Raw genomic sequence first — 18,517 nt, 5'->3', positions numbered from 1 at the left:
ATGTGGATTGGATGCGCTTTGAACTGCACCCAATCTGTATGACAGTGCTTCCTATGGCACCTGTTCACATAGGTCCGGTGCACTGGCAGTGCAGACTCAGTGCGGATTGAAAAAGAATGCAAATATAAAAGAGTCTACCATGGAAAGACTTCTGGGATGGTTTGACGTGTATTTAAAATAGGTTGGTTGGTAAAGTATTGAGGTTATACAACAGATTATTGGTGTTCCACAAATATGGCTTGACTCCTCCCAAGACTGGGCTGTTTGTATTCATGCTGATCCTCTTGTTTAGAGGGACACGGGACATAGAAAAGATGGAGGGGGGTTTCTCTATGATAGATGTGATGTGAAAGAGAGTATGATAGATGTGAAAGAGAGGAAGAAAGATGATCTTGTGGTTGGAGGTGGTGATGGTGAGGAGGAGGAATTACGGGAGGAATGATAGATGGGTCTATGGACTGATGGACTTATCATTGGAGTATACTACAGACGTCCTGAGGTCTATGAGAAGGGGGAGAGTCGGCTGTTCCAACAAGGTGATGGTGCAGAGGAGGAATTACGGGTGGAATGAGAGATGGGTCTATGGACTGATAGACTTATTGGAGTATACTACAAACGGCCTGAGGTCTATGAGAAGGTGGAGAGCCGGCTGTTCCAACATGGTCAAGCTGGGAACACCAAACTACTAAGACACAAGATGAAGACTAAAACCTACAGGATGGGCCTGACTTGTAGTGCTACAATATGGAGAAGGAGGAGAAAATAGGAGAAGGAGGAGAAAAGAGAAGGGAAAAGGGAAGACAAGAATGACCTTGTGGTTGGAGGTGGTGATGGTGCGGAGGAGGAATTAAGGGAGGAATGATAGATGGCTCTATGGACTGATGGACTTATCATTGGAGTATACTACAGATGTCCTGAGGTCTCTGAGAAGGGGGAGAGCCGGCTGTTCCAACAAGGACAAGCTGGGAACACCAAACTACTAAGACACAAGATGAAGACTAAAACCTACAGGATGGGCCTGACTTGTAGTGCTACAATATGGAGAAGGAGGAGAAAATAGGAGAAGGAGGAGAAAAGAGGAGAAGGGAAAAGGGAAAACAAGAATGACCTTGTGGTTGGAGGTGGTGATGGTGCGGAGGAGGAATTACGGGAGGAATGATAGATGGCTCTATGGACTGATAGACTTATCATTGGAGTATACTACAGACGTCCTGAGGTCTATGAGAAGGGGGAGAGTTTGCTGTTCCAACAAGCTGGGAACACCAAACTACTAAGACACAAGATGGAGACTAAAACCTACAGGATGGGCCTGACTTGTAGTGGTACAATATGGAGAAGGAGCAGAAAAGAGGAAAAGGGAAGACAAGAATGACCTTGTGGTTAGAGGTGGTGATGGTGCGGAGGAGGAATTACGGGAGGAATGATAGATGGGTTTATGGACTGATGGACTTATCATTGGAGTATACTATAGACATCCTGAGGTCTATGAGAAGGGGGAGAGTCGGCTGTTCCAACAAAGACAAGTTGGGAAAACCAAACTACTAAGACAAAAGATGGAGACTAAAACCTACAGGATGGGCCGTACCTGTAGTGTTAGGAAATGGAGGAGACTGGTGGAGAAGAAGGAGACTGAAGGAGACTGGAGGAGTAGGGAAAAGGGAAAAGAAGAGAAGAATGATCTTGTGGTTGGAGGTGGTGATGGTGGAGGAATTACGGGAGGAATGATAGATGGGTCTATGGACTGATGGACTTATCATTGGAGTATACTACAGACATCCTGAGGTCTATGAGAAGGGGGAGAGTCGGCTGTTCCAACAAGGTGATGGTGCAGAGGAGGAATTATGGGAGGAATGATAGATGGGTCTATGGACTGATGGACTTATCATTGGAGTATACTACAGACGTCCTGAGGTCTATGAGAAGGGGAAAAGTAAAAAACCAATATGGATTCCTTGTTGTAGAAAAGAAATAAAAAAGAAAATAACGTTCAATAAAACAATTCTAATGTCAAACTTTTATTAGGCAACTTAAAAAGAATATCATGATTTCAAGTAGAAATATAAATGTTTATCTTCGTTGGGCTACAATTTGCACAGGTCAATGTTGTAGCTTTATTGTTCCAGACGAAATATACACCCCAGAAGATTCTTCTCCTCCTGGGCAACGGATATGTGCGGCAGAGTCCCGTAGGAGAGGTGCCATTCTAACACGAGAGTCATTTTATCCTTTGTTTGCTACCAAAACCCAGCCAGCAGTTGGTGCTCTCCAAGAAATTGGAGGTGTCTTTGAAGGCTCATAGTACATACCCTGAAGAAGTCACGTGGTGATCGTGACGCAACGCGTTGGTACGCGGTGACAGGACTTCCGGTGCGCGGTGACGTCAGTTCCGGCGTGGGGGCCACCTTCGATCACCCGGAACCATGCATATACACCCATAGTATGGGTAAAGGCTGGATATTGCTGCTTAACATGTAAGTGGGTATTTTTCTTGTTATTGGAGTAATAAATACTGATTCACACTATAGAGGATCTGTTTGTTTCTGGTATGATCCTTTGTGGGAGAACGACCAGCTAAAAGTACCAGGGGATTGGAGAACTAAGGAGGATCACTGGTCTGTGGGAGTATCCAGGAGGGTCCATCTGGTGGTGACGAGGCTATTTCCTGGGAAAGCGTGGCTTACCCTTTAAGCAAGCTGGCCCTTGTGGTCAATGTAAGGAGGTGAGGGGGCACTTTGGCTATTTTTGGATTCACGAGTTGTTTTGGCATTGGATTCACTTCACGTTGTGCTGAATTTACACGCAATTTATATTTTTGTGGAGCACTATTCAGTATTATTTGTGCAGCGTGTGGACTTTGATTGGACATTTATTAAATTTTTCACTGAGTGTGGTTTTGTACACTTGCACTGTGTTTTCTATAGGGATTTCATTGTTCACATTTATTTGATCCCCCAGGTTGGGGGAATCATTTACATACATTCATTGCTGTTGTTGCACTATTATTTATCACTTTTATACTTTGTATGTTAACAAGGTATAATCAGTAGTATTATTTATTTATATTTTTGATGCACATGGTAGTATTTATTTAGCGCTACACCATTTTATTTATTCATTTAATTACACTTTGTGGTTGAAGGAAGGTGTTTAGCAGCTTAGGGTAGGGATTATCCATTTAAGCGCAAGGGATTGTTCTCACCATTTAATGTTGTAGCTTTATTGTTCCAGACGAAATATACACCCCATCAGATTCTTCTCCTCCTGGGCAGCGGATATGTGCGGCAGAGTCCCTTAGGAGAGGTGCCATTCTAACGAGAGTCATTTTATCCTTTGTTTGCTACCAAAACCCAGTCAGCAGTTGGCGCTCTCCAAGAAATTGGAGGTGTCTTTGAAGGCTCAAAGTACTACCACTGCACTGAAGTAGTCATTCCTGTCGTTTAGTCTGATCTCCCCGGCTCTGCATCCATTAGGAATATCCAACAGGGCTCTCACCATGATTTTTCACTTTGAAGCTTCTATTGAAGAGCAGGGGAGCTCAGGCTTCATTGGAGGAGGGATTCAACCCGCAGTGCCACCCCCCTCCTGACTTTGTCTTTGCTCGGCGCTGATATTCTTTTGAAGCTTCAGCCATCGATCTGAGGTGCATACCAAGATGTGCTTTTTCTGGGGCAGAATACAATTCAAGTCAAAAGACATTTCCCGCACTTTTGACACGAATAGGTCTCAAGGGTTGTGTGGGGTTCTCACATGTTTGGCCAGACTGCATTGTTGAGAAAAACATTTCCCGCACTTGGGGCAGGAATACGGCTTCTCCCCCGTGTGACATCTCTGATGTTTACCGAGATCCGATTTGCGCACAAAACGCTTCTGGCACTCAGAGCAGGAAAATGGCTTCTCCCCCGTGTGACATAGCTGATGTACTGAAAGATAGGACTTCTCTGAAAAACATTTCCCGCACTCCGGACAGGAATACGGCTTCTCCCCCGTGTGAGATCTCTGATGTCTGACAAGCGTTGATTTCAGCGTATAGCACTGCCCACAGTCAGGACAGGAGTACGGCTTCTCCCCTGTATGAGATCTTTGATGTGTGACAAGTTCTGATTTCCGAGGATAACTTTTCCCACACTCGGGGCAGGAATACGGCTTCATGCCGGAGTGGCATCTCAGATGTACAGAAAGATGAGACTTCTGCGAAAAACATTTCCCGCACTCAGGACAGGAAAACGGCTTCTCCCCCGTGTGAGACCTCTGGTGTGCAGCAAGATCTGGTTTACGTAGAAAACGTTTCCCGCACTCAGGACAGGAATATGGTTTCTCCCCCGTGTGACATCTTTGATGTTCAGACAGATAAGACATCCGTGAAAAACATTTCCCGCACTCATTACAGGAATACGGCTTTTCCCCTGTGTGAGTCCTCTCATGTCTGATAAGTGCCGATTTCAGTGGGAAACATTTCCCGCACTCAGCACAGGAAAAGGGCATGTTGCCCGTATGATTTATTTGATGTCTGATAAGTTGAGATTGCCACAGAAAACATCTCCCACACTCAGAGCAGGAATACAGCTTCTCCCCCGTGTGAGATCTTGAATGTCTAACAAGTGCGGATTTCCATGGGTAACATTTCCCACACACAGTACAGGAATACGGCTTCTCCCCCGTGTGAGATCTTAGATGTCTGACGAGAGCAGATTTCCGTGGATAACATTTTCCGCACTCAGGACAGGAATGTGGCTTTTCACCCCCGTGAGATAATTGGTGTTTATCTAAATCTGATTTTCTGCCAAAACACATTCCACACTCAATACAAGTGAAAATCTGTTGAAGGCCATCCCGGTCCTGCACAGTCAGAGATTCCTCAGGATACGAGGAATCCGATGGTCCATCTACACTGGGTGGTGCTGGGTGGACATTGGAGGGAGCCGGGTTTTCTCCTGGACTATACTGTGTGATGTCCTCATCTTCTACTTTCCAGTCTGGAGACAAAGTGAGACAATCCTCGGAGGTTTTCCTCATATCCCGGCCATGGACTAAAAGAGAAAAGAGAGATTATTGGTTAGATATGATCAGGTTGGTTCACTGAAATGAAGATCTGAAGTTGCTGACTGATGGGACTCTTGCACGGCTGGGCCCATCCCCAATACATGGGATTATACAGGCGGTCAGAGATGTGTCCTTTCTCCTCTTCTCAAGAGCAATACCCCCACAGGAGCTACTAAAATTGTTGGGTTCTACCATTTCAAGTGATGACCCACCCTGTAATTCCTTTCTCCTCTTCTCAGCCACAAGTTCCTGGACTTCATGCAGACCCGGCTCCCCAATACAAGCTGGTGAGGAGACGCTTTAGCTTCTGAGCGGCACCAAGATCCATTATACACTAGTTTATCCTGTGGAGGTGTTCCTACACTTGGGGATTCTCCTAGACCTCTTTGCAGAGTGATGATTTCTCCATAAAGTGCTCGTCAAGTTGGAGCCAGTCATCGCTGCTTGGGGTGTGAAGAACAGAAAGGTCAGCTGGAGTTAATTGTGCTGATGGACATCCCGTGACGGATGAAGAGAGGACCAAATTCACCGGCAGCCAATCGTGTTTGAGGTGTATACAGAAGAAAACCCTACCATTGGGCCACCTACAAAGTCAAGGTCCCATAGAGTTGGTGTGCCTTGATTCTCGGGCTCCGATACGAGTGGACAAGGGAACATCTTGGAGGCAACCAATCACTTCACTCGCCCCCGATGAATGGTTGAGATCAAAACGCTTCCATGGTAGTCAAAGTCTTAATACAGAAATTCTTCGATCAGTATGATCTACCACTGAAGACTCAATCAGACCAAGGTCGGGACTTTGAGAGCAAACCCAGAAAAAAGTTATTGAAAATTCTGGGGGGGTACAGAAGACACAAACTACTCCTTATCACCTGAAGGAGACTGTCAGGACGGCTTCCGGAGTAAGTTTCATTCGGTTCTGCTGTGCATACACATTTCTATGGACATGCCATACACATGCAGCAGAAGCCCAATCATTTCCAGTCTTGGCACCAGACAGCCTTTCTAAAGAGCAGCGCTGAATATATATTGCAGGGGTCAGGAGTATGTAATGTACAACATGGAGTATATAGTGCAGGGGTCAGGAGTATGTAATGTACAACATGGATTATATAGTGCAGGGGTCAGGAGTATGTAATGTAAACATGGGGTATAAAGTGCAAGGGTCAGGAGTATGTAATGTACAACATGGAGTATATAGTGCAGGGGTCAGGAGTATGTAATTTACATCATGTAGTATATAGTGCAGGGGTCAGGAGAATGTACTGTACAACGTGGAGTATATAGTGCAGGGGTCAGGAGTATGTAACATACAATGTATAGAATGCAGGGGTGAGCTCAACCCAAGAATATGCATGCAGCACAAGGATTATTCAGGCGAAAGAAGATCTAATGTGCAGGACAGGAAACACATTCAGGAAGGTGACCATTACCAGATTATTACGGGCTGTGATCAATCAGTCCCCACCTTTCTCTGGACCAATTAGTGAGCAGTATGGGTGGAGGAATGGATTTAGTGATCATGACCCACCTGTGCTGATCTCTGTAGGAGTGTCCTCCTCTATAAATGTCCCCGTTATTCCCTCCTTCTCCATAGACTGCTGATCATCCCTCACATACACCTCTTCTTCTTCTGATTTCACCTCAACTTTTATATCTATCAGATCTTCACCCTAAACCAAGAGAAGGAGAGAAAATATCATCTAGGAAGGTCTATACAGTGAGGAACAGAAGTATTTGAACACCCTGTGATTTTGCAAGTTCTCCCACTTAGAAATCATGGAGGGGTCTGAAATTCACATTGTAGGTGCATTCCCACTCTGAGAGACAGAATTAAAAAAAAAATTCAGGAAATCACATTGTATGATTTTTAAAGAATTTATTTGTCTTGCACTGCTGAACATAAGTATTTGAACACCTAAGAAACAGCAAGAATTCTGGCTCTCAAAGACCTGTTATTGTGCCTTTAAAAAGTCCACCTCTACTCCACTCATTAATCTAACTTAGTAGCACCTGTCTGAGCTCTTTAAAGACACCTGTTCACCCCACAGTCAGTCAGACGCCAACTACTACCATGGGCAAGACCAAAGAGCTGCCAAAAGACACCAGAGACAAAATTGTGGACCTCCACAAGGCTGGAAAGGGCTACGGGGAAATTACCAAGCAGCTTGGTGAAAAAAGATCAACTGTTGGAGCAATTGTTAGAAAATGGAAGAGGTTAAAGACGAATGTCAGTCTCCCTTGGACTGGGGCTCCATGCAAGATCTCACCTCGTGGGGTATCACTGATGATAAGAAAGGTGAGGAATCAGCCCAGAACTACAAGAGAGGAGCTGGTCAATGACATGAAGAGAGCTGGGACCACAGTTCCAAAGGTCACTGTCGGTAGAACACTACGCCATCATGGTTTCAAATCATGCATTGTGCGGAAGCTTCCCCTGCTCAAGTCATATGTCCAGGCCCGTCTGAAGTTTGCCAATGACCATCTGGATGATCCAGAGGAGGCATGGGAGAAAGTCATGTGGTCAGATGAGACCAAAGTAGAACTTTTTGGTCTAAATTTCACTCATCGTGTTTGGAGGAAAAAGAAGGATGAGTTGCATCCCAAGAACACCATCCCTACTGTGAAGAGAGGAGGAAGATCCCTACTGTGAAGCATGGGGGTGGTAACATCATGCTTTGGGGGTGCTTTTCTGCAAAGGGGACAGGACAACTTCACTGTATTGAGAGGATGAATGGGGCCATTTATTGTGACATTTTTAGCAACAACCTCCTTCCCTCAGTTAGCACTGAAGATGGGTCGTGGCTGGGTCTTCTAACATGACAACGACCTGAAGCACACAGCCAGGATAACCAATGAGTGGCTTCGTAAGAAGCATATCAAGGTTCTGGAATGGCCTAGCCAGTTTCCAGACCTAAATCCAATAGAACATCTTTGGAGGGAGCTGAAACTCCGTGTTGCTCAGCGACAGCTCCGAAACCTGACAGATCTAGAGGAGATCTGTGTGAAGGAGTGGGCCAAAATCCCTGTTGCTTTGTGTGCAAACCTGGTCAAGAACTACAGGAAACGTTTGACCTCTGTAATTACAAACAAAGACTTCTGTACCAAATATTAACACTGATTTTCTCAGGTGTTCAAATTCTTACGTTCAGCAGTGCAAGACAATTAAGTTCTTTAAAAATCATACAATGTGATTTCCTGAATTTTTTTTTTAATTCTGTCTCTCAGAGTGGGAATGCACCTACAATGTGAATTTCAGACCCCTCCATGATTTCTAAGTGGGAGGACTTGCAAAATTGCGGGGGGTTCAAATACTACTGTTCCTCACTGTAAATAATCTTCATGAGTCATTTATGTTCTAGGTTCTCCGTCCCACCAACCTTGTAATGGTGGGGGATAGTGTGACCTTCCTGTGTGGAATCCCGGGAATACAGAGGACGGGGACATCTCTCTGGTGGGTTCCTGTAGCTGGATGACTCCTCCATGGTGTCCTGGTACAGATCTTTGAGTCCTTTGGGAATCTCTGACTCCTCCATCACCACATCCTCATCATCCTCCTCTTTTATCTCTTCTTTAACATCAACTGTAGAATCTCTCAGGTTTCCACTCTGAATATATAATAAAAATGACATCAATGGTAACAATGCAGATAATGTACAGATCCTAATGATACTATCAGTGATTGTTCCTCATCTACCTGATGATGGTGAGGGATGGTGTGACCTTCCTGTGTGGAATCCCGGGAATACAGAGGATGGGGACATCTCTCTGGTGGGTTCCCATGACTGGATCCATCTACCTGATGATGGTGAGGGATGATGTGACCTTCCCGTGTGGAATCCCGGGAATACAGAGGATGGGGACATCTCTCTGGTGGGTTCCTGGTATTAGGTGGCTCCATCATATCCTTGTGTCCTTCTGAAAACTCCTCCATCACTCCATACTCCTCATCCTCCTCTTTATACTCTTCTTTAACAACAATATTGTAATTCTCACGGTTTGCACTCTGAAAATATAAAACATTATTTGCAACTCACATGTTGTATATAAATGATAACTTTCAGTGATTGTTCCTCATCTACCTGATGATGGTGAGGGATGGTGTGACCTTCCTGTGTGGAATCGCAGGAATACAGAGGACGGGGACATCTCTCTGGTGGGTTCCCATGACTGGATCCATCTGTAGGAAACACATACACTGACTGAATCCATTGTTTCTATGTGTTTATCAGATGATGGGGGATCTAGGTGGAGGCTCTGTACTGCTCTCTCCTTTCCAATAAAGTCTCCTCTTACCCGGTGATGTGAGGGGCGGCTGATTGTCCATCATGACGTCCTTGTAGAGGTCCTTGTGTCCTTCTAAATACTCCCACTCCTCCATGGAGAAATAGACAGTGACACCCTGACACCTTATAGGAACCTGACATACACAATGATACAGTCACCATCCAGACACAAGAATATTGCAATTTCATGATGCTGGTGAAGATTTCTAGTTTTCTATGATTGTATGGAGGTGCCACCAATTCACTTAAGCACTCTGCTTGAGTTGTGGGCACGCCTGTAAGGTGTATGAGGACTACAATACGACTTATTTTCTTATTGTTTCTCGTGTCTCTCAAAGGGTGACCTCCCAGAATCCTCCTCACCTCTCCGGTCAGGTCTGTGTGATGTCATGTGACCTCCCAGAATCCTCCTCACCTCTCCGGTCAGGTCTGTGTTTTATTAATAGAAATGAGTGATGTCATGTGACCTCCTAGAATCCTCCTCACCTCTCTGGACAGGTCTGTGTGATGCCATGTGACCTCCCAGAATCCTCCTCACCTCTCCGGTCAGGTCTGTGTGATGCCATGTGACCTCCCAGAATCCTCCTCACCTCTCCGGACAGGTCTGTGTGATGTCATGTGACCTCCCAGAATCCTCCTCACCTCTCCGGTCAGGTCTGTGTGATGCCACGTGACTTCCCAGAATCCTCCTCACCTCTCCGGTCAGGTCTGTGTTTTATTAATAGAAATGAGTGATGTCATGTGACCTCCTAGAATCCTCCTCACCTCTCTGGACAGGTCTGTGTGATGCCATGTGACCTCCCAGAATCCTCCTCACCTCTCCGGTCAGGTCTGTGTGATGCCATGTGACCTCCCAGAATCCTCCTCACCTCTTCGGTCAGGTCTGTGTTTTATTAATAGAGATAAGAGTGATGTCATGTGACCTCCCAGAATCCTCCTCACCTCTCCGGTCAGGTCTGTGTGATGCCATGTGACCTCCCAGAATCCTCCTCACCTCTCGGGTCAGGTCTGTGTGATGCCATGTGACCTCCCAGAATCCTCCTCACCTCTCCAGTCAGGTCTGTGTTTTATTAATAGATTTAAGAGTGACGTCATGTGACCTCCCAGAATCCTCCTCACCTCCCCGGTCAGGTCTGTGTTTTATTAATAGAGATGAGAGTGATGTCATGTGACCTCCCAGAATCCTCCTCACCTCTCCAGTCAGGTCTATGTTTTATTAATAGAGATAACAGTGATGTGGAGGAAGAGGACGGGTGTGAGGGTGGAGGAAGAGGACGGACGTGACGGTGGAGGAAGAGGACGGACGCGACGGTGGAGGAAGAGGACAGACGCGACGGTGGAGGAAGAGGACGGACGTGACAGCGGAGGAAGAGGACAGATGTGATGGCGGAGGAAGAGGACGGACATGGCAATGGAGGAAGAGGACGGGCACGACGGTGGAGGAAGAGGACAGACGTGACGGTGGAGAAAAAGGACAGACGTTACGATGGAGGAAGAGGACAGACGTGACTGTGGAGGAAGAAGACGGACGTGACAGTGGAGGAAGAGGAAAGACATAACGGTGGGGGAAGAGGACAGATGTGACGATGGAGGAAGAGGGCATTCATGACAGGGGTTACTGAATGTATAGGACATATAAGATCTTATTACCTCCTCTACTGTCACTTCCAGCAATGTCTCCTCTCTACTTCCTCCCGCTCACCAACTTCCTATTTATACCTGACATCACTTCCTGTCTTCCATAGAGACTTCCTGTCTGGGCAGAAGTGAAATCCCCACCTTGTGGAGCCCAGAGGAACTGCAGCTTAGAGAAATGTCTTGTTCACTGTATTGAGAGAGAGGGGTGGGGGGCTGAGCAATCTGTGTTGTTTGGACCTGGGCTGTATTCTCCCCTCCCCCCCATGTAATGTATCTCCCTCCCCAGTCTTCCAATCTCTGTTCCCCCCCCCAGTCCTGAGGTCTTCTACCCTCCCCAGCCATGTGGTCTCTGTACCTTCCCAATTCTGTTTTATCTTCCAAGTCAGGAACAATTGAGTACTGTCTGTGATATTTTTTTATTTTCAGGACAAGCTATTGGGGTCCCCTTCTTCAGGGTCCAGGCAGTACTGCTTCACAAAGTTTTAGCAGAACGTAAAACTGTTGGGTGATGAGTGAGGAATGCCATGTCTAGATTAAGACCGTTATATTTTGTATCAAATAGAAATATCATTCTGAGTTCGAAAGTTTTCCTTTCCTGGATAGTTTTGAATTTCCCTTTGAGAACTAAGATATTGAGGTCCTCCATGGTGTGGTCCAGTTGTGAGGAATGATGTCCCTCAGGTGTGCAGAAGTCCTCTTCTTTATGTTCCTCGATGGTGTGTCTGTACAAATTCAACCTTCTTCGCAACATCTGTCCTGTTTCGGCACCGTAAGATCCTTGGCTTGCCCTGGGGAAGGTACACAACATGACTGGAGGTGCAGCCGTAGGACCTGGTGATACTGAAGGTCCCTTTTGAGTGTGTGACGCTGGAGAAGGTGCACAACATGACTGGAGGTGCAGCTGTAGGATCCGGTGATACTGAAGGCCCCTTTTGAGTGTGTGATGCTGGAGAAGTTACACAACATGACTGGAGGTGCAGCTGTAGGATTCGGTGATACTGAAGGTCCCTTTTGAGTGCGTGACGCTGGAGAAGGTACACAACATGACTGGAGGTGCAGCTGTAGGACCCGGTGATACTGAAGGTCCCTTTTGAGTGCGTGACGCTGAAGAAGGTGCACAACATGACTGGAGGTGCAGCTGTAGGACCCGGTGATACTGAAGGTCCCTTTTGAGTGTGTGACGCTGGAGAAGGTGCACAACATGACTGGAGGTGCAGCCGTAGGACCCGGTGATACTGAAGGTCCATTTGAGTGTGTGACGCTGGAGAAGGTGCACAACATGACTGGAGGTGCAGCCGTAGGATCCGGTGATACTGAAGGTCCCTTTTGAGTGTGTGGCGCTGGAGAAGGTGCACAACATGACTGGAGGTGCAGTTGTAGGACCCGGAGATACTGAAGGTCCCTTTTGAGTGTGTGATGCTGGAGAAGTTACACAACATGACTGGAGGTGCAGCTGTAGGACTGAAAGCCAGTATTGGGGGTTGCTGGAATATTTCTTTCAGAGTTCCATCCTCTGTTATGATGGGTTGTAAATCTTTGATTATTTTTCTTATCCCTTCTATTGTTGGGTTGTATGTGGTTACTAGGGGTACACGGTTGTTTGTTTTTTTCTCTTTGTATTGGAGATTTTCTCTTCGTGTTTTCAAGGCTGTGTTTATGCCGGTGTAGATGGTTCTGTCCTTGTAACCCTCTTATGGAAGGAGTCTGCTAGTGTCCCGAGATGTTTATTTCTGTATTCCTGGTCTGAACATATTCAGTGGTGTCTGATGGCCTGGCCGTGTATGATGGCCCGTTGGGAGTGAGGCTGGAACTGTGGAGGTAGCTGCATCTGTCGGTGGGTTTCCTGTATATTGAGGTTTTTCTCTCTGTCTTTCAGGTCTGAACATATTCGGTGGTGTCTGATGGCCTGGCTGTGTATGATGGCCCGTTGGGGGTGAGGTTGGAACTGTGGAGGTCGTTGCATCTGTCGGTGGGTTTCCTGTATATTGACGTGTGAAGCTTGTCATCCCTGATGTATACTGTGGTGTCTAGGAAGTTGACATGTGTGTTTGAGTATTCCATTTTTAATTTGATTGATGGGTGAAAAGTGTTGATCAATGAGTAAAATTTCTTTAGGTTTTATTCACCTGTCCATATGATGGAAATCATCAATATAGCGATAGTATTTGTATGTTTTTTGTTCCATGCTGTTCAGGAATTTTTCCTCCAGGTCAGACATAAATGTATTGGCATATTGGGGTGCCATTTTGCTTCTCATAGCAGTACCCATACATTAAAGATAGATGTCATTATTGAAAGCGAAGTCGTCGTGTGTAAGATTGAATTCAATGAGCTGTGTAACTTCCTCAGTGATGTATTCATGGTTTGGTGAGGATGATAAGGATCTGTGACATGCAGCTAATCCATCCTTGTGAGGGAATGTTACTATACAGCAGGGTTTCTCAACCAGGGTTCCTTCAGAGGTTGTCAGGGGTTCCTTGAGCAATGAGCAATTTTTGTATCTTAAGTTCCCACTGACACCATTGATCTTTTTAGCCATCTGTAAGGGGATAATTGTTCCCAATGACCACAAGTGTAAGGAGCATTCTTCCCAAAGACCACAAGTGTGAGGAGCATTCTTCCCATTGACCACAAGTGTGAGGGGCATTCTTCCCACTGACCTCCAATGTAAGGAGCATTCTTCCCAATGACCACAAGTGTGAGAAGCGTTCTTCTCAATGACCACAAATATAAAGAGCATTCTTCCTACTGACCTCCAATGTAAGGAGAATTCTTCCCATTAACCACAAGTGTAAGGAGCATTCTTCTCATTGACCACAAGTGTGAGGGGCGTTCCTCCCATTGACCACAAGTGTGAGGAGCGTTCTTCCCACTGACCACAAGTGTAAGGGGCATTCTTCCCACTGACCACAAGTGTGAGGAGCATTCTTCCCACTGACCACAAGTGTGAGGAGCAGTCTTCCCAATCACCACAAGTGTGAGGGGCGTTCTTCCCACTGACCACAAGTGTGAGGGGCGTTCTTCCCAATCACCACAAGTGTAAGGAGTGTTCTTCCCACTTACCACAAGTGAGAGGAGCATTCTTCCCAATGACCACAAGTGTGAGGGGAGTTCTTCCCAATCACCACAAGTGTGAGGAGCATTCTTCCCACTGACCACAAGTGTGAGGAGCAGTCTTCCCAATCACCACAAGTGTGAGGGGCGTTCTTCCCACTGACCACAAGTGTGAGGGGCGTTCTTCCCAATCACCACAAGTGTAAGGAGTGTTCTTCCCACTTACCACAAGTGAGAGGAGCATTCTTCCCAATGACCACAAGTGTGAGGGGAGTTCTTCCCAATCACCACAAGTGTGAGGAGCATTCTTCCCACTTACCACAAGTGTGAGGGGCGTTCTTCCCAATCACTACAAGTGTGAGGAGCATTCTTCCCACTGACCACAAGTGTAAGGAGCGTTCTTCCCAATGACCACAAGTGTGAGGAGCGTTCTTCCCAATGACCACAAGTGTGAGGGGCGTTCCTCCCATTGACCACAAGTGTGAGGAGCGTTCTTCCCACTGACCACAAGTGTAAGGGGCGTTCTTCCCACTGACCACAAGTGTGAGGAGCATTCTTCCCACTGACCACAAGTGTGAGGAGCAGTCTTCCCAATCACCACAAGTGTGAGGGGCGTTCTTCCCACTGACCACAAGTGTGAGGGGCGTTCTTCCCAATCACCACAAGTGTAAGGAGTGTTCTTCCCAATGACCACAAGTGTGAGGGGAGTTCTTCCCAATCACCACAAGTGTGAGGAGCATTCTTCCCACTGACCACAAGTGTGAGGGGCGTTCTTCCCAATCACTACAAGTGTGAGGAGCATTCTTCCCACTGACCACAAGTGTAAGGAGCGTTCTTCCCAATGACCACAAGTGTGAGGAGCGTTCTTCCCAATGACCACAAGTGTGAGGAGCGTTCTTCCCAATCACCACAAGTGTGAGGAGCGTTCTTCCCAATGACCACAAGTGTGAGGAGCGTTCTTCCCAATGACCACAAGTGTGAGGGGCATTCTTCCCAATGAAAACAAGTATAAGGAGCATTCTTCCCAATGACCACAAGTGTAAGGAGCGTTCTTCCCACTGACCACAAGTGTGAGGAGCGTTCTTCCCAATGACCACAAGTGTGAGGAGCGTTCTTCCCAATGACCACAAGTTCGAGGAGCTTTCTTCCCAATCACCACAAGTGTGAGGAGCGTTCTTCCCAATGACCACAAGTGTGAGGAGCGTTCTTCCCAATCACCACAAGTGTAAGCAGCGTTCTTCCCAATGACCATAAGTGTGAGGGGCATTCTTCCCAATGAAAACAAGTATAAGGAGCATTCTTCCCAATGACCACAAGTGTAAAGAGCGTTCTTCCCACTGACCACAGGTGTGAGGAGCGTTCTTCCCAATGACCACAAGCGTGAGGAGTGTTCTTCCCAATGACCACAAGCGTGAGGAGTGTTCTTCCCAATGACCACAAGCGTGAGGAGTGTTCTTCCCAATGACCAAAAGTATGAGGAGCGTTCTTCCCAATTTTTCCACTTTTTCTTTATTAAAAGTCTTGCAATCAACAAACATAAAATAATATACAGAATATACAAAATAAATAATTATATATATATTTACAGCAAAACGAAAATAAATATAGCAAAATCTGCTGTCAGACAAAAGCAAACGTCTCAGAAATGAACATGACATAACTGGGGAAATAAATCGTACTACCACTCACATCACTACACCAGACATCAACCTGTGAGGTTAAGAATCAACCCTGCCCCCATTATGCATGCAGCCCTTCTTCAAAAAGATCTTAATCAACAAAAAGTAAGGGAGTGAAAAAAAAAAACAGCATAAGGAAAGAGCCCCTCACCCAGAGATAGATAGTTCACCAAAGGCAGGTCTGATATTCCTCCACGCCCTTATCCAGACCGCCCGAGGCTCCCTGCCCTTCTCAAGACCCCGAATCTTCCCAACCTCACCCAGAATATCGTGCACCACCACCTCTACAGGGAGGACTGACACCGTGCATTCCATGTGAAGTAATGAACAACTACACTAACTAGAAAAACTGTATCCAAATCAAAGTCCCAGCGAGCAGCGTTCTTCCCACTGACCACAAGTGTGAGGAGCGTTCTTCCCAATGACCACAAGTGTGAGGAGCGGTCTTCCCACTGTCCACAAGTGTGAGGAGCGTTTTTCCCAATGACCACAAGTGTAAGGAGTGTTTTTCCCAATGACCACAAGTGTGAGGAGCGGTCTTCCCACTGTCCACAAGTGAGAGGAGCGTTCTTCCCACTGACCACAAATTTAAGGAGCGTTCTTCCCATTGACCACAAGTGTGAGGAGCATTCTTACCTCTGACCATCACACGAATGTATCATGAATTGTAGATATAGTGAAGGGAAATGTATGTCTTTTAGGTCTGTCATTTTGTTTTTCCCACTCCATTTTGTACTAACATGTTGATTAATTGTTTTGTATTATAACCAGAATGAGTTAATGAAAATATGCTATGTCAGTTATGTATTACAGAACTATACTCACAACATTCTTCTATTTTTTATCTTAGCTTAGCCTTGGTAGAGACGGTGAAAGTATTCAACTATTTCTTTGTATTAACAAGCACCTGTTTCTGTTATGATACAATTAAATGTCAAATATTTCTGTTCCATGAGAGAATAATTGTTTGTTACTTATAACTAATTACAATGCCTGAGAAAGATCATGTTCATAGCCTTGAAAAGTATCTAGCCAGATTCTATTGTATGTAGCAGATAAGTTTTTATGTAATATTATAGACATTCCTTATTCTTGAAAAAGTTAACACTATATTGTACTATAAAAGAGAGCTTTCGTTGTGGAATAAATTAGAAGTTTTTTGGTTACTGACAAGACGGTCTCATGTGTGATTACTTGTAACCAATGCTTCTCCAGGCCTGAGGAGACAGAACGAGTGACAGAGAATTTAGACCAGGGGTCTAAAGGGTCAACAGAACCAACAGTTTTGGGGGCTCGCCCGGGATATCGGTATCACCCGCTCAGTGACCATCCACTTGTCCGGTAAGTAGAATTATTTTCTATATAACCTGTACAAGTTGGATACAAGGAAACTGGGAGGCTCTGATTAGTCCGATATCCATTTAAGCCAATATGTGTTCAGGGAACACAACACTCCGGGAGTGTTAGAAAAATAGTCTCAGGGAGACTAAGAAATCTCAGGGAGATTGCCAATAAAGTGTTCAGGGAACACAACACTCCGGGAGTGTTAGAAAAATAGTCTCAGGGAGACTAAACAATCTCAGGGAGATTGCCTATAGTCACTCATTCTGTGTCTAAAGTTTATTATTTTCCACATATAGAAGTATAAGATAATTTGTTTTGTATGAGTAATAAGTCTGAGGTGGTAAGTGTACAGACCGAAATCACTGAAGACCTATTGTCAGAGGGTGTAAGACGCACCACCCTCTCAGCTAGACCTTATTGGTTGTTGACCTGAGAAAGGTGAACGCATGGTGACACCAACTGGGAGGTCTATGTAATGACATGTACATTGTGTAAATGTGGGTTGCTGATACATTATAAAGGTCGTGATAGTAATAATCACGTTATTGTAGATGTTGTAAATAGACCTTATAATCAAGGTGAAGTATATACCAGAAGGGGTCAGTTGTATAAAATTAATTGTCATATACCAGTGCCGCATATGTTTATAGGCCAAACGTTGGGACAATTAAGATCCTTTGAAAGAAGGTATTATCTGTAAATGACTTGTAAATATTGTGTCTGTGGGGTGATTTTTCAGAAAGACAGTCAGGGAAAGGACTCTGATCTCATTTTGACAGTATCCAACTTGAGAGATAGATTTTACCTATCACTGTGTGTATGTGTATGTCTGTTGTTTTTTCTGAGATGAAGTCAATCTCCCCGACGCGTCCGTACCTGAAACTGACTATAAAGACTGATAGCCAGGGGCTATGGACAACCTTTCATTGAGTCTCCGGGAGACTCAGATAAGGAAAGGTGATTTATGTAGACGGGGTCTACATTTGAAATACCTAGACAGGGTCTAGGTTAATTACAGAGTCTTAACTAGTCTGTTGGGGGTAATCAATTTTCTTTTCTTTGCTTCTACTATCAAATGTATAGAGTAATAAGATAATTTGTTTATGCAAATAAGTGAACCTGGTTGGTAAGTGAACGGGTTAAAGTTATTGAAATAGAGTCAATATTTAAGTTCTTATTGTCTATCTTTTGTTGAGAGTGATAAGTGGTTATGTGTCACTAGACCCGTTGCGTACTGTCAGCTCCGTACTGTCAGAATATATCCCTCCTTTTCCAAAGAGGACGTGAATTTTTTATTGCAGCACAGCAGCAAATCCAATCCACAGCCTCATCCACTGTCCCAGTCCAGGACGCTGTGGAAGATCAATCTGAACCCCCACCCAAGGAATTCCTGATTCCACACAGGGAATTTTTTTTTTCTGCTGAAGGATTAAAAGAGATATCAGGGTCCCTATTAGTAGACTTGGCAAATAAAGC

General features: G+C 45.4%; 3 protein-coding genes across 3 annotated transcripts in view; all 3 read right to left on the bottom strand.

The window, feature by feature from the left end:
* The window catches only part of LOC149443109 (uncharacterized), a 73,513-nt gene that overhangs the window by 22,930 nt on the left and 32,066 nt on the right, over positions 1-18,517 (bottom strand).
* Positions 1-18,517, bottom strand: part of LOC149443111 (uncharacterized) — a 49,900-nt gene that overhangs the window by 9,747 nt on the left and 21,636 nt on the right. The window contains exon 6 of the mRNA XM_089655844.1: positions 8,840-9,009. Within this exon, the coding sequence (XP_089511970.1) occupies positions 8,840-9,009 (170 nt within the window). The remainder of the gene's footprint in view (positions 1-8,839; positions 9,010-18,517) is intronic.
* On the bottom strand, positions 2,000-8,646 carry LOC149443112 (uncharacterized). Its single transcript, XM_089655886.1, has 2 exons — positions 8,421-8,646; positions 2,000-6,713 (listed from the first exon to the last, which is right to left on the bottom strand). The coding sequence occupies exon 2, from the start codon at positions 5,011-5,013 to the stop codon at positions 3,724-3,726; it is 1,290 nt and encodes a 429-aa protein (XP_089512012.1). The 5' UTR covers positions 5,014-6,713; positions 8,421-8,646; the 3' UTR covers positions 2,000-3,723.

The sequence above is a fragment of the Staurois parvus genome, unplaced genomic scaffold (assembly GCF_062004578.1).
Source record: "Staurois parvus isolate SC_StPar_1 unplaced genomic scaffold, SC_StPar_1.0 ptg000874l, whole genome shotgun sequence".
NCBI classification, from domain to species: Eukaryota; Metazoa; Chordata; class Amphibia; order Anura; family Ranidae; genus Staurois; species Staurois parvus.
The sequence above is the reverse complement of the archived record's forward strand: the minus strand, read 5'-3'. Positions and strand labels throughout refer to the sequence as shown.

Excerpts from the sequence above, each read along its gene's own strand:
- LOC149443112 (XM_089655886.1), bottom strand. The coding sequence starts at position 5,013 with ATGAGGAAAACCTCCGAGGATTGTCTCACTTTGTCTCCAGACTGGAAA.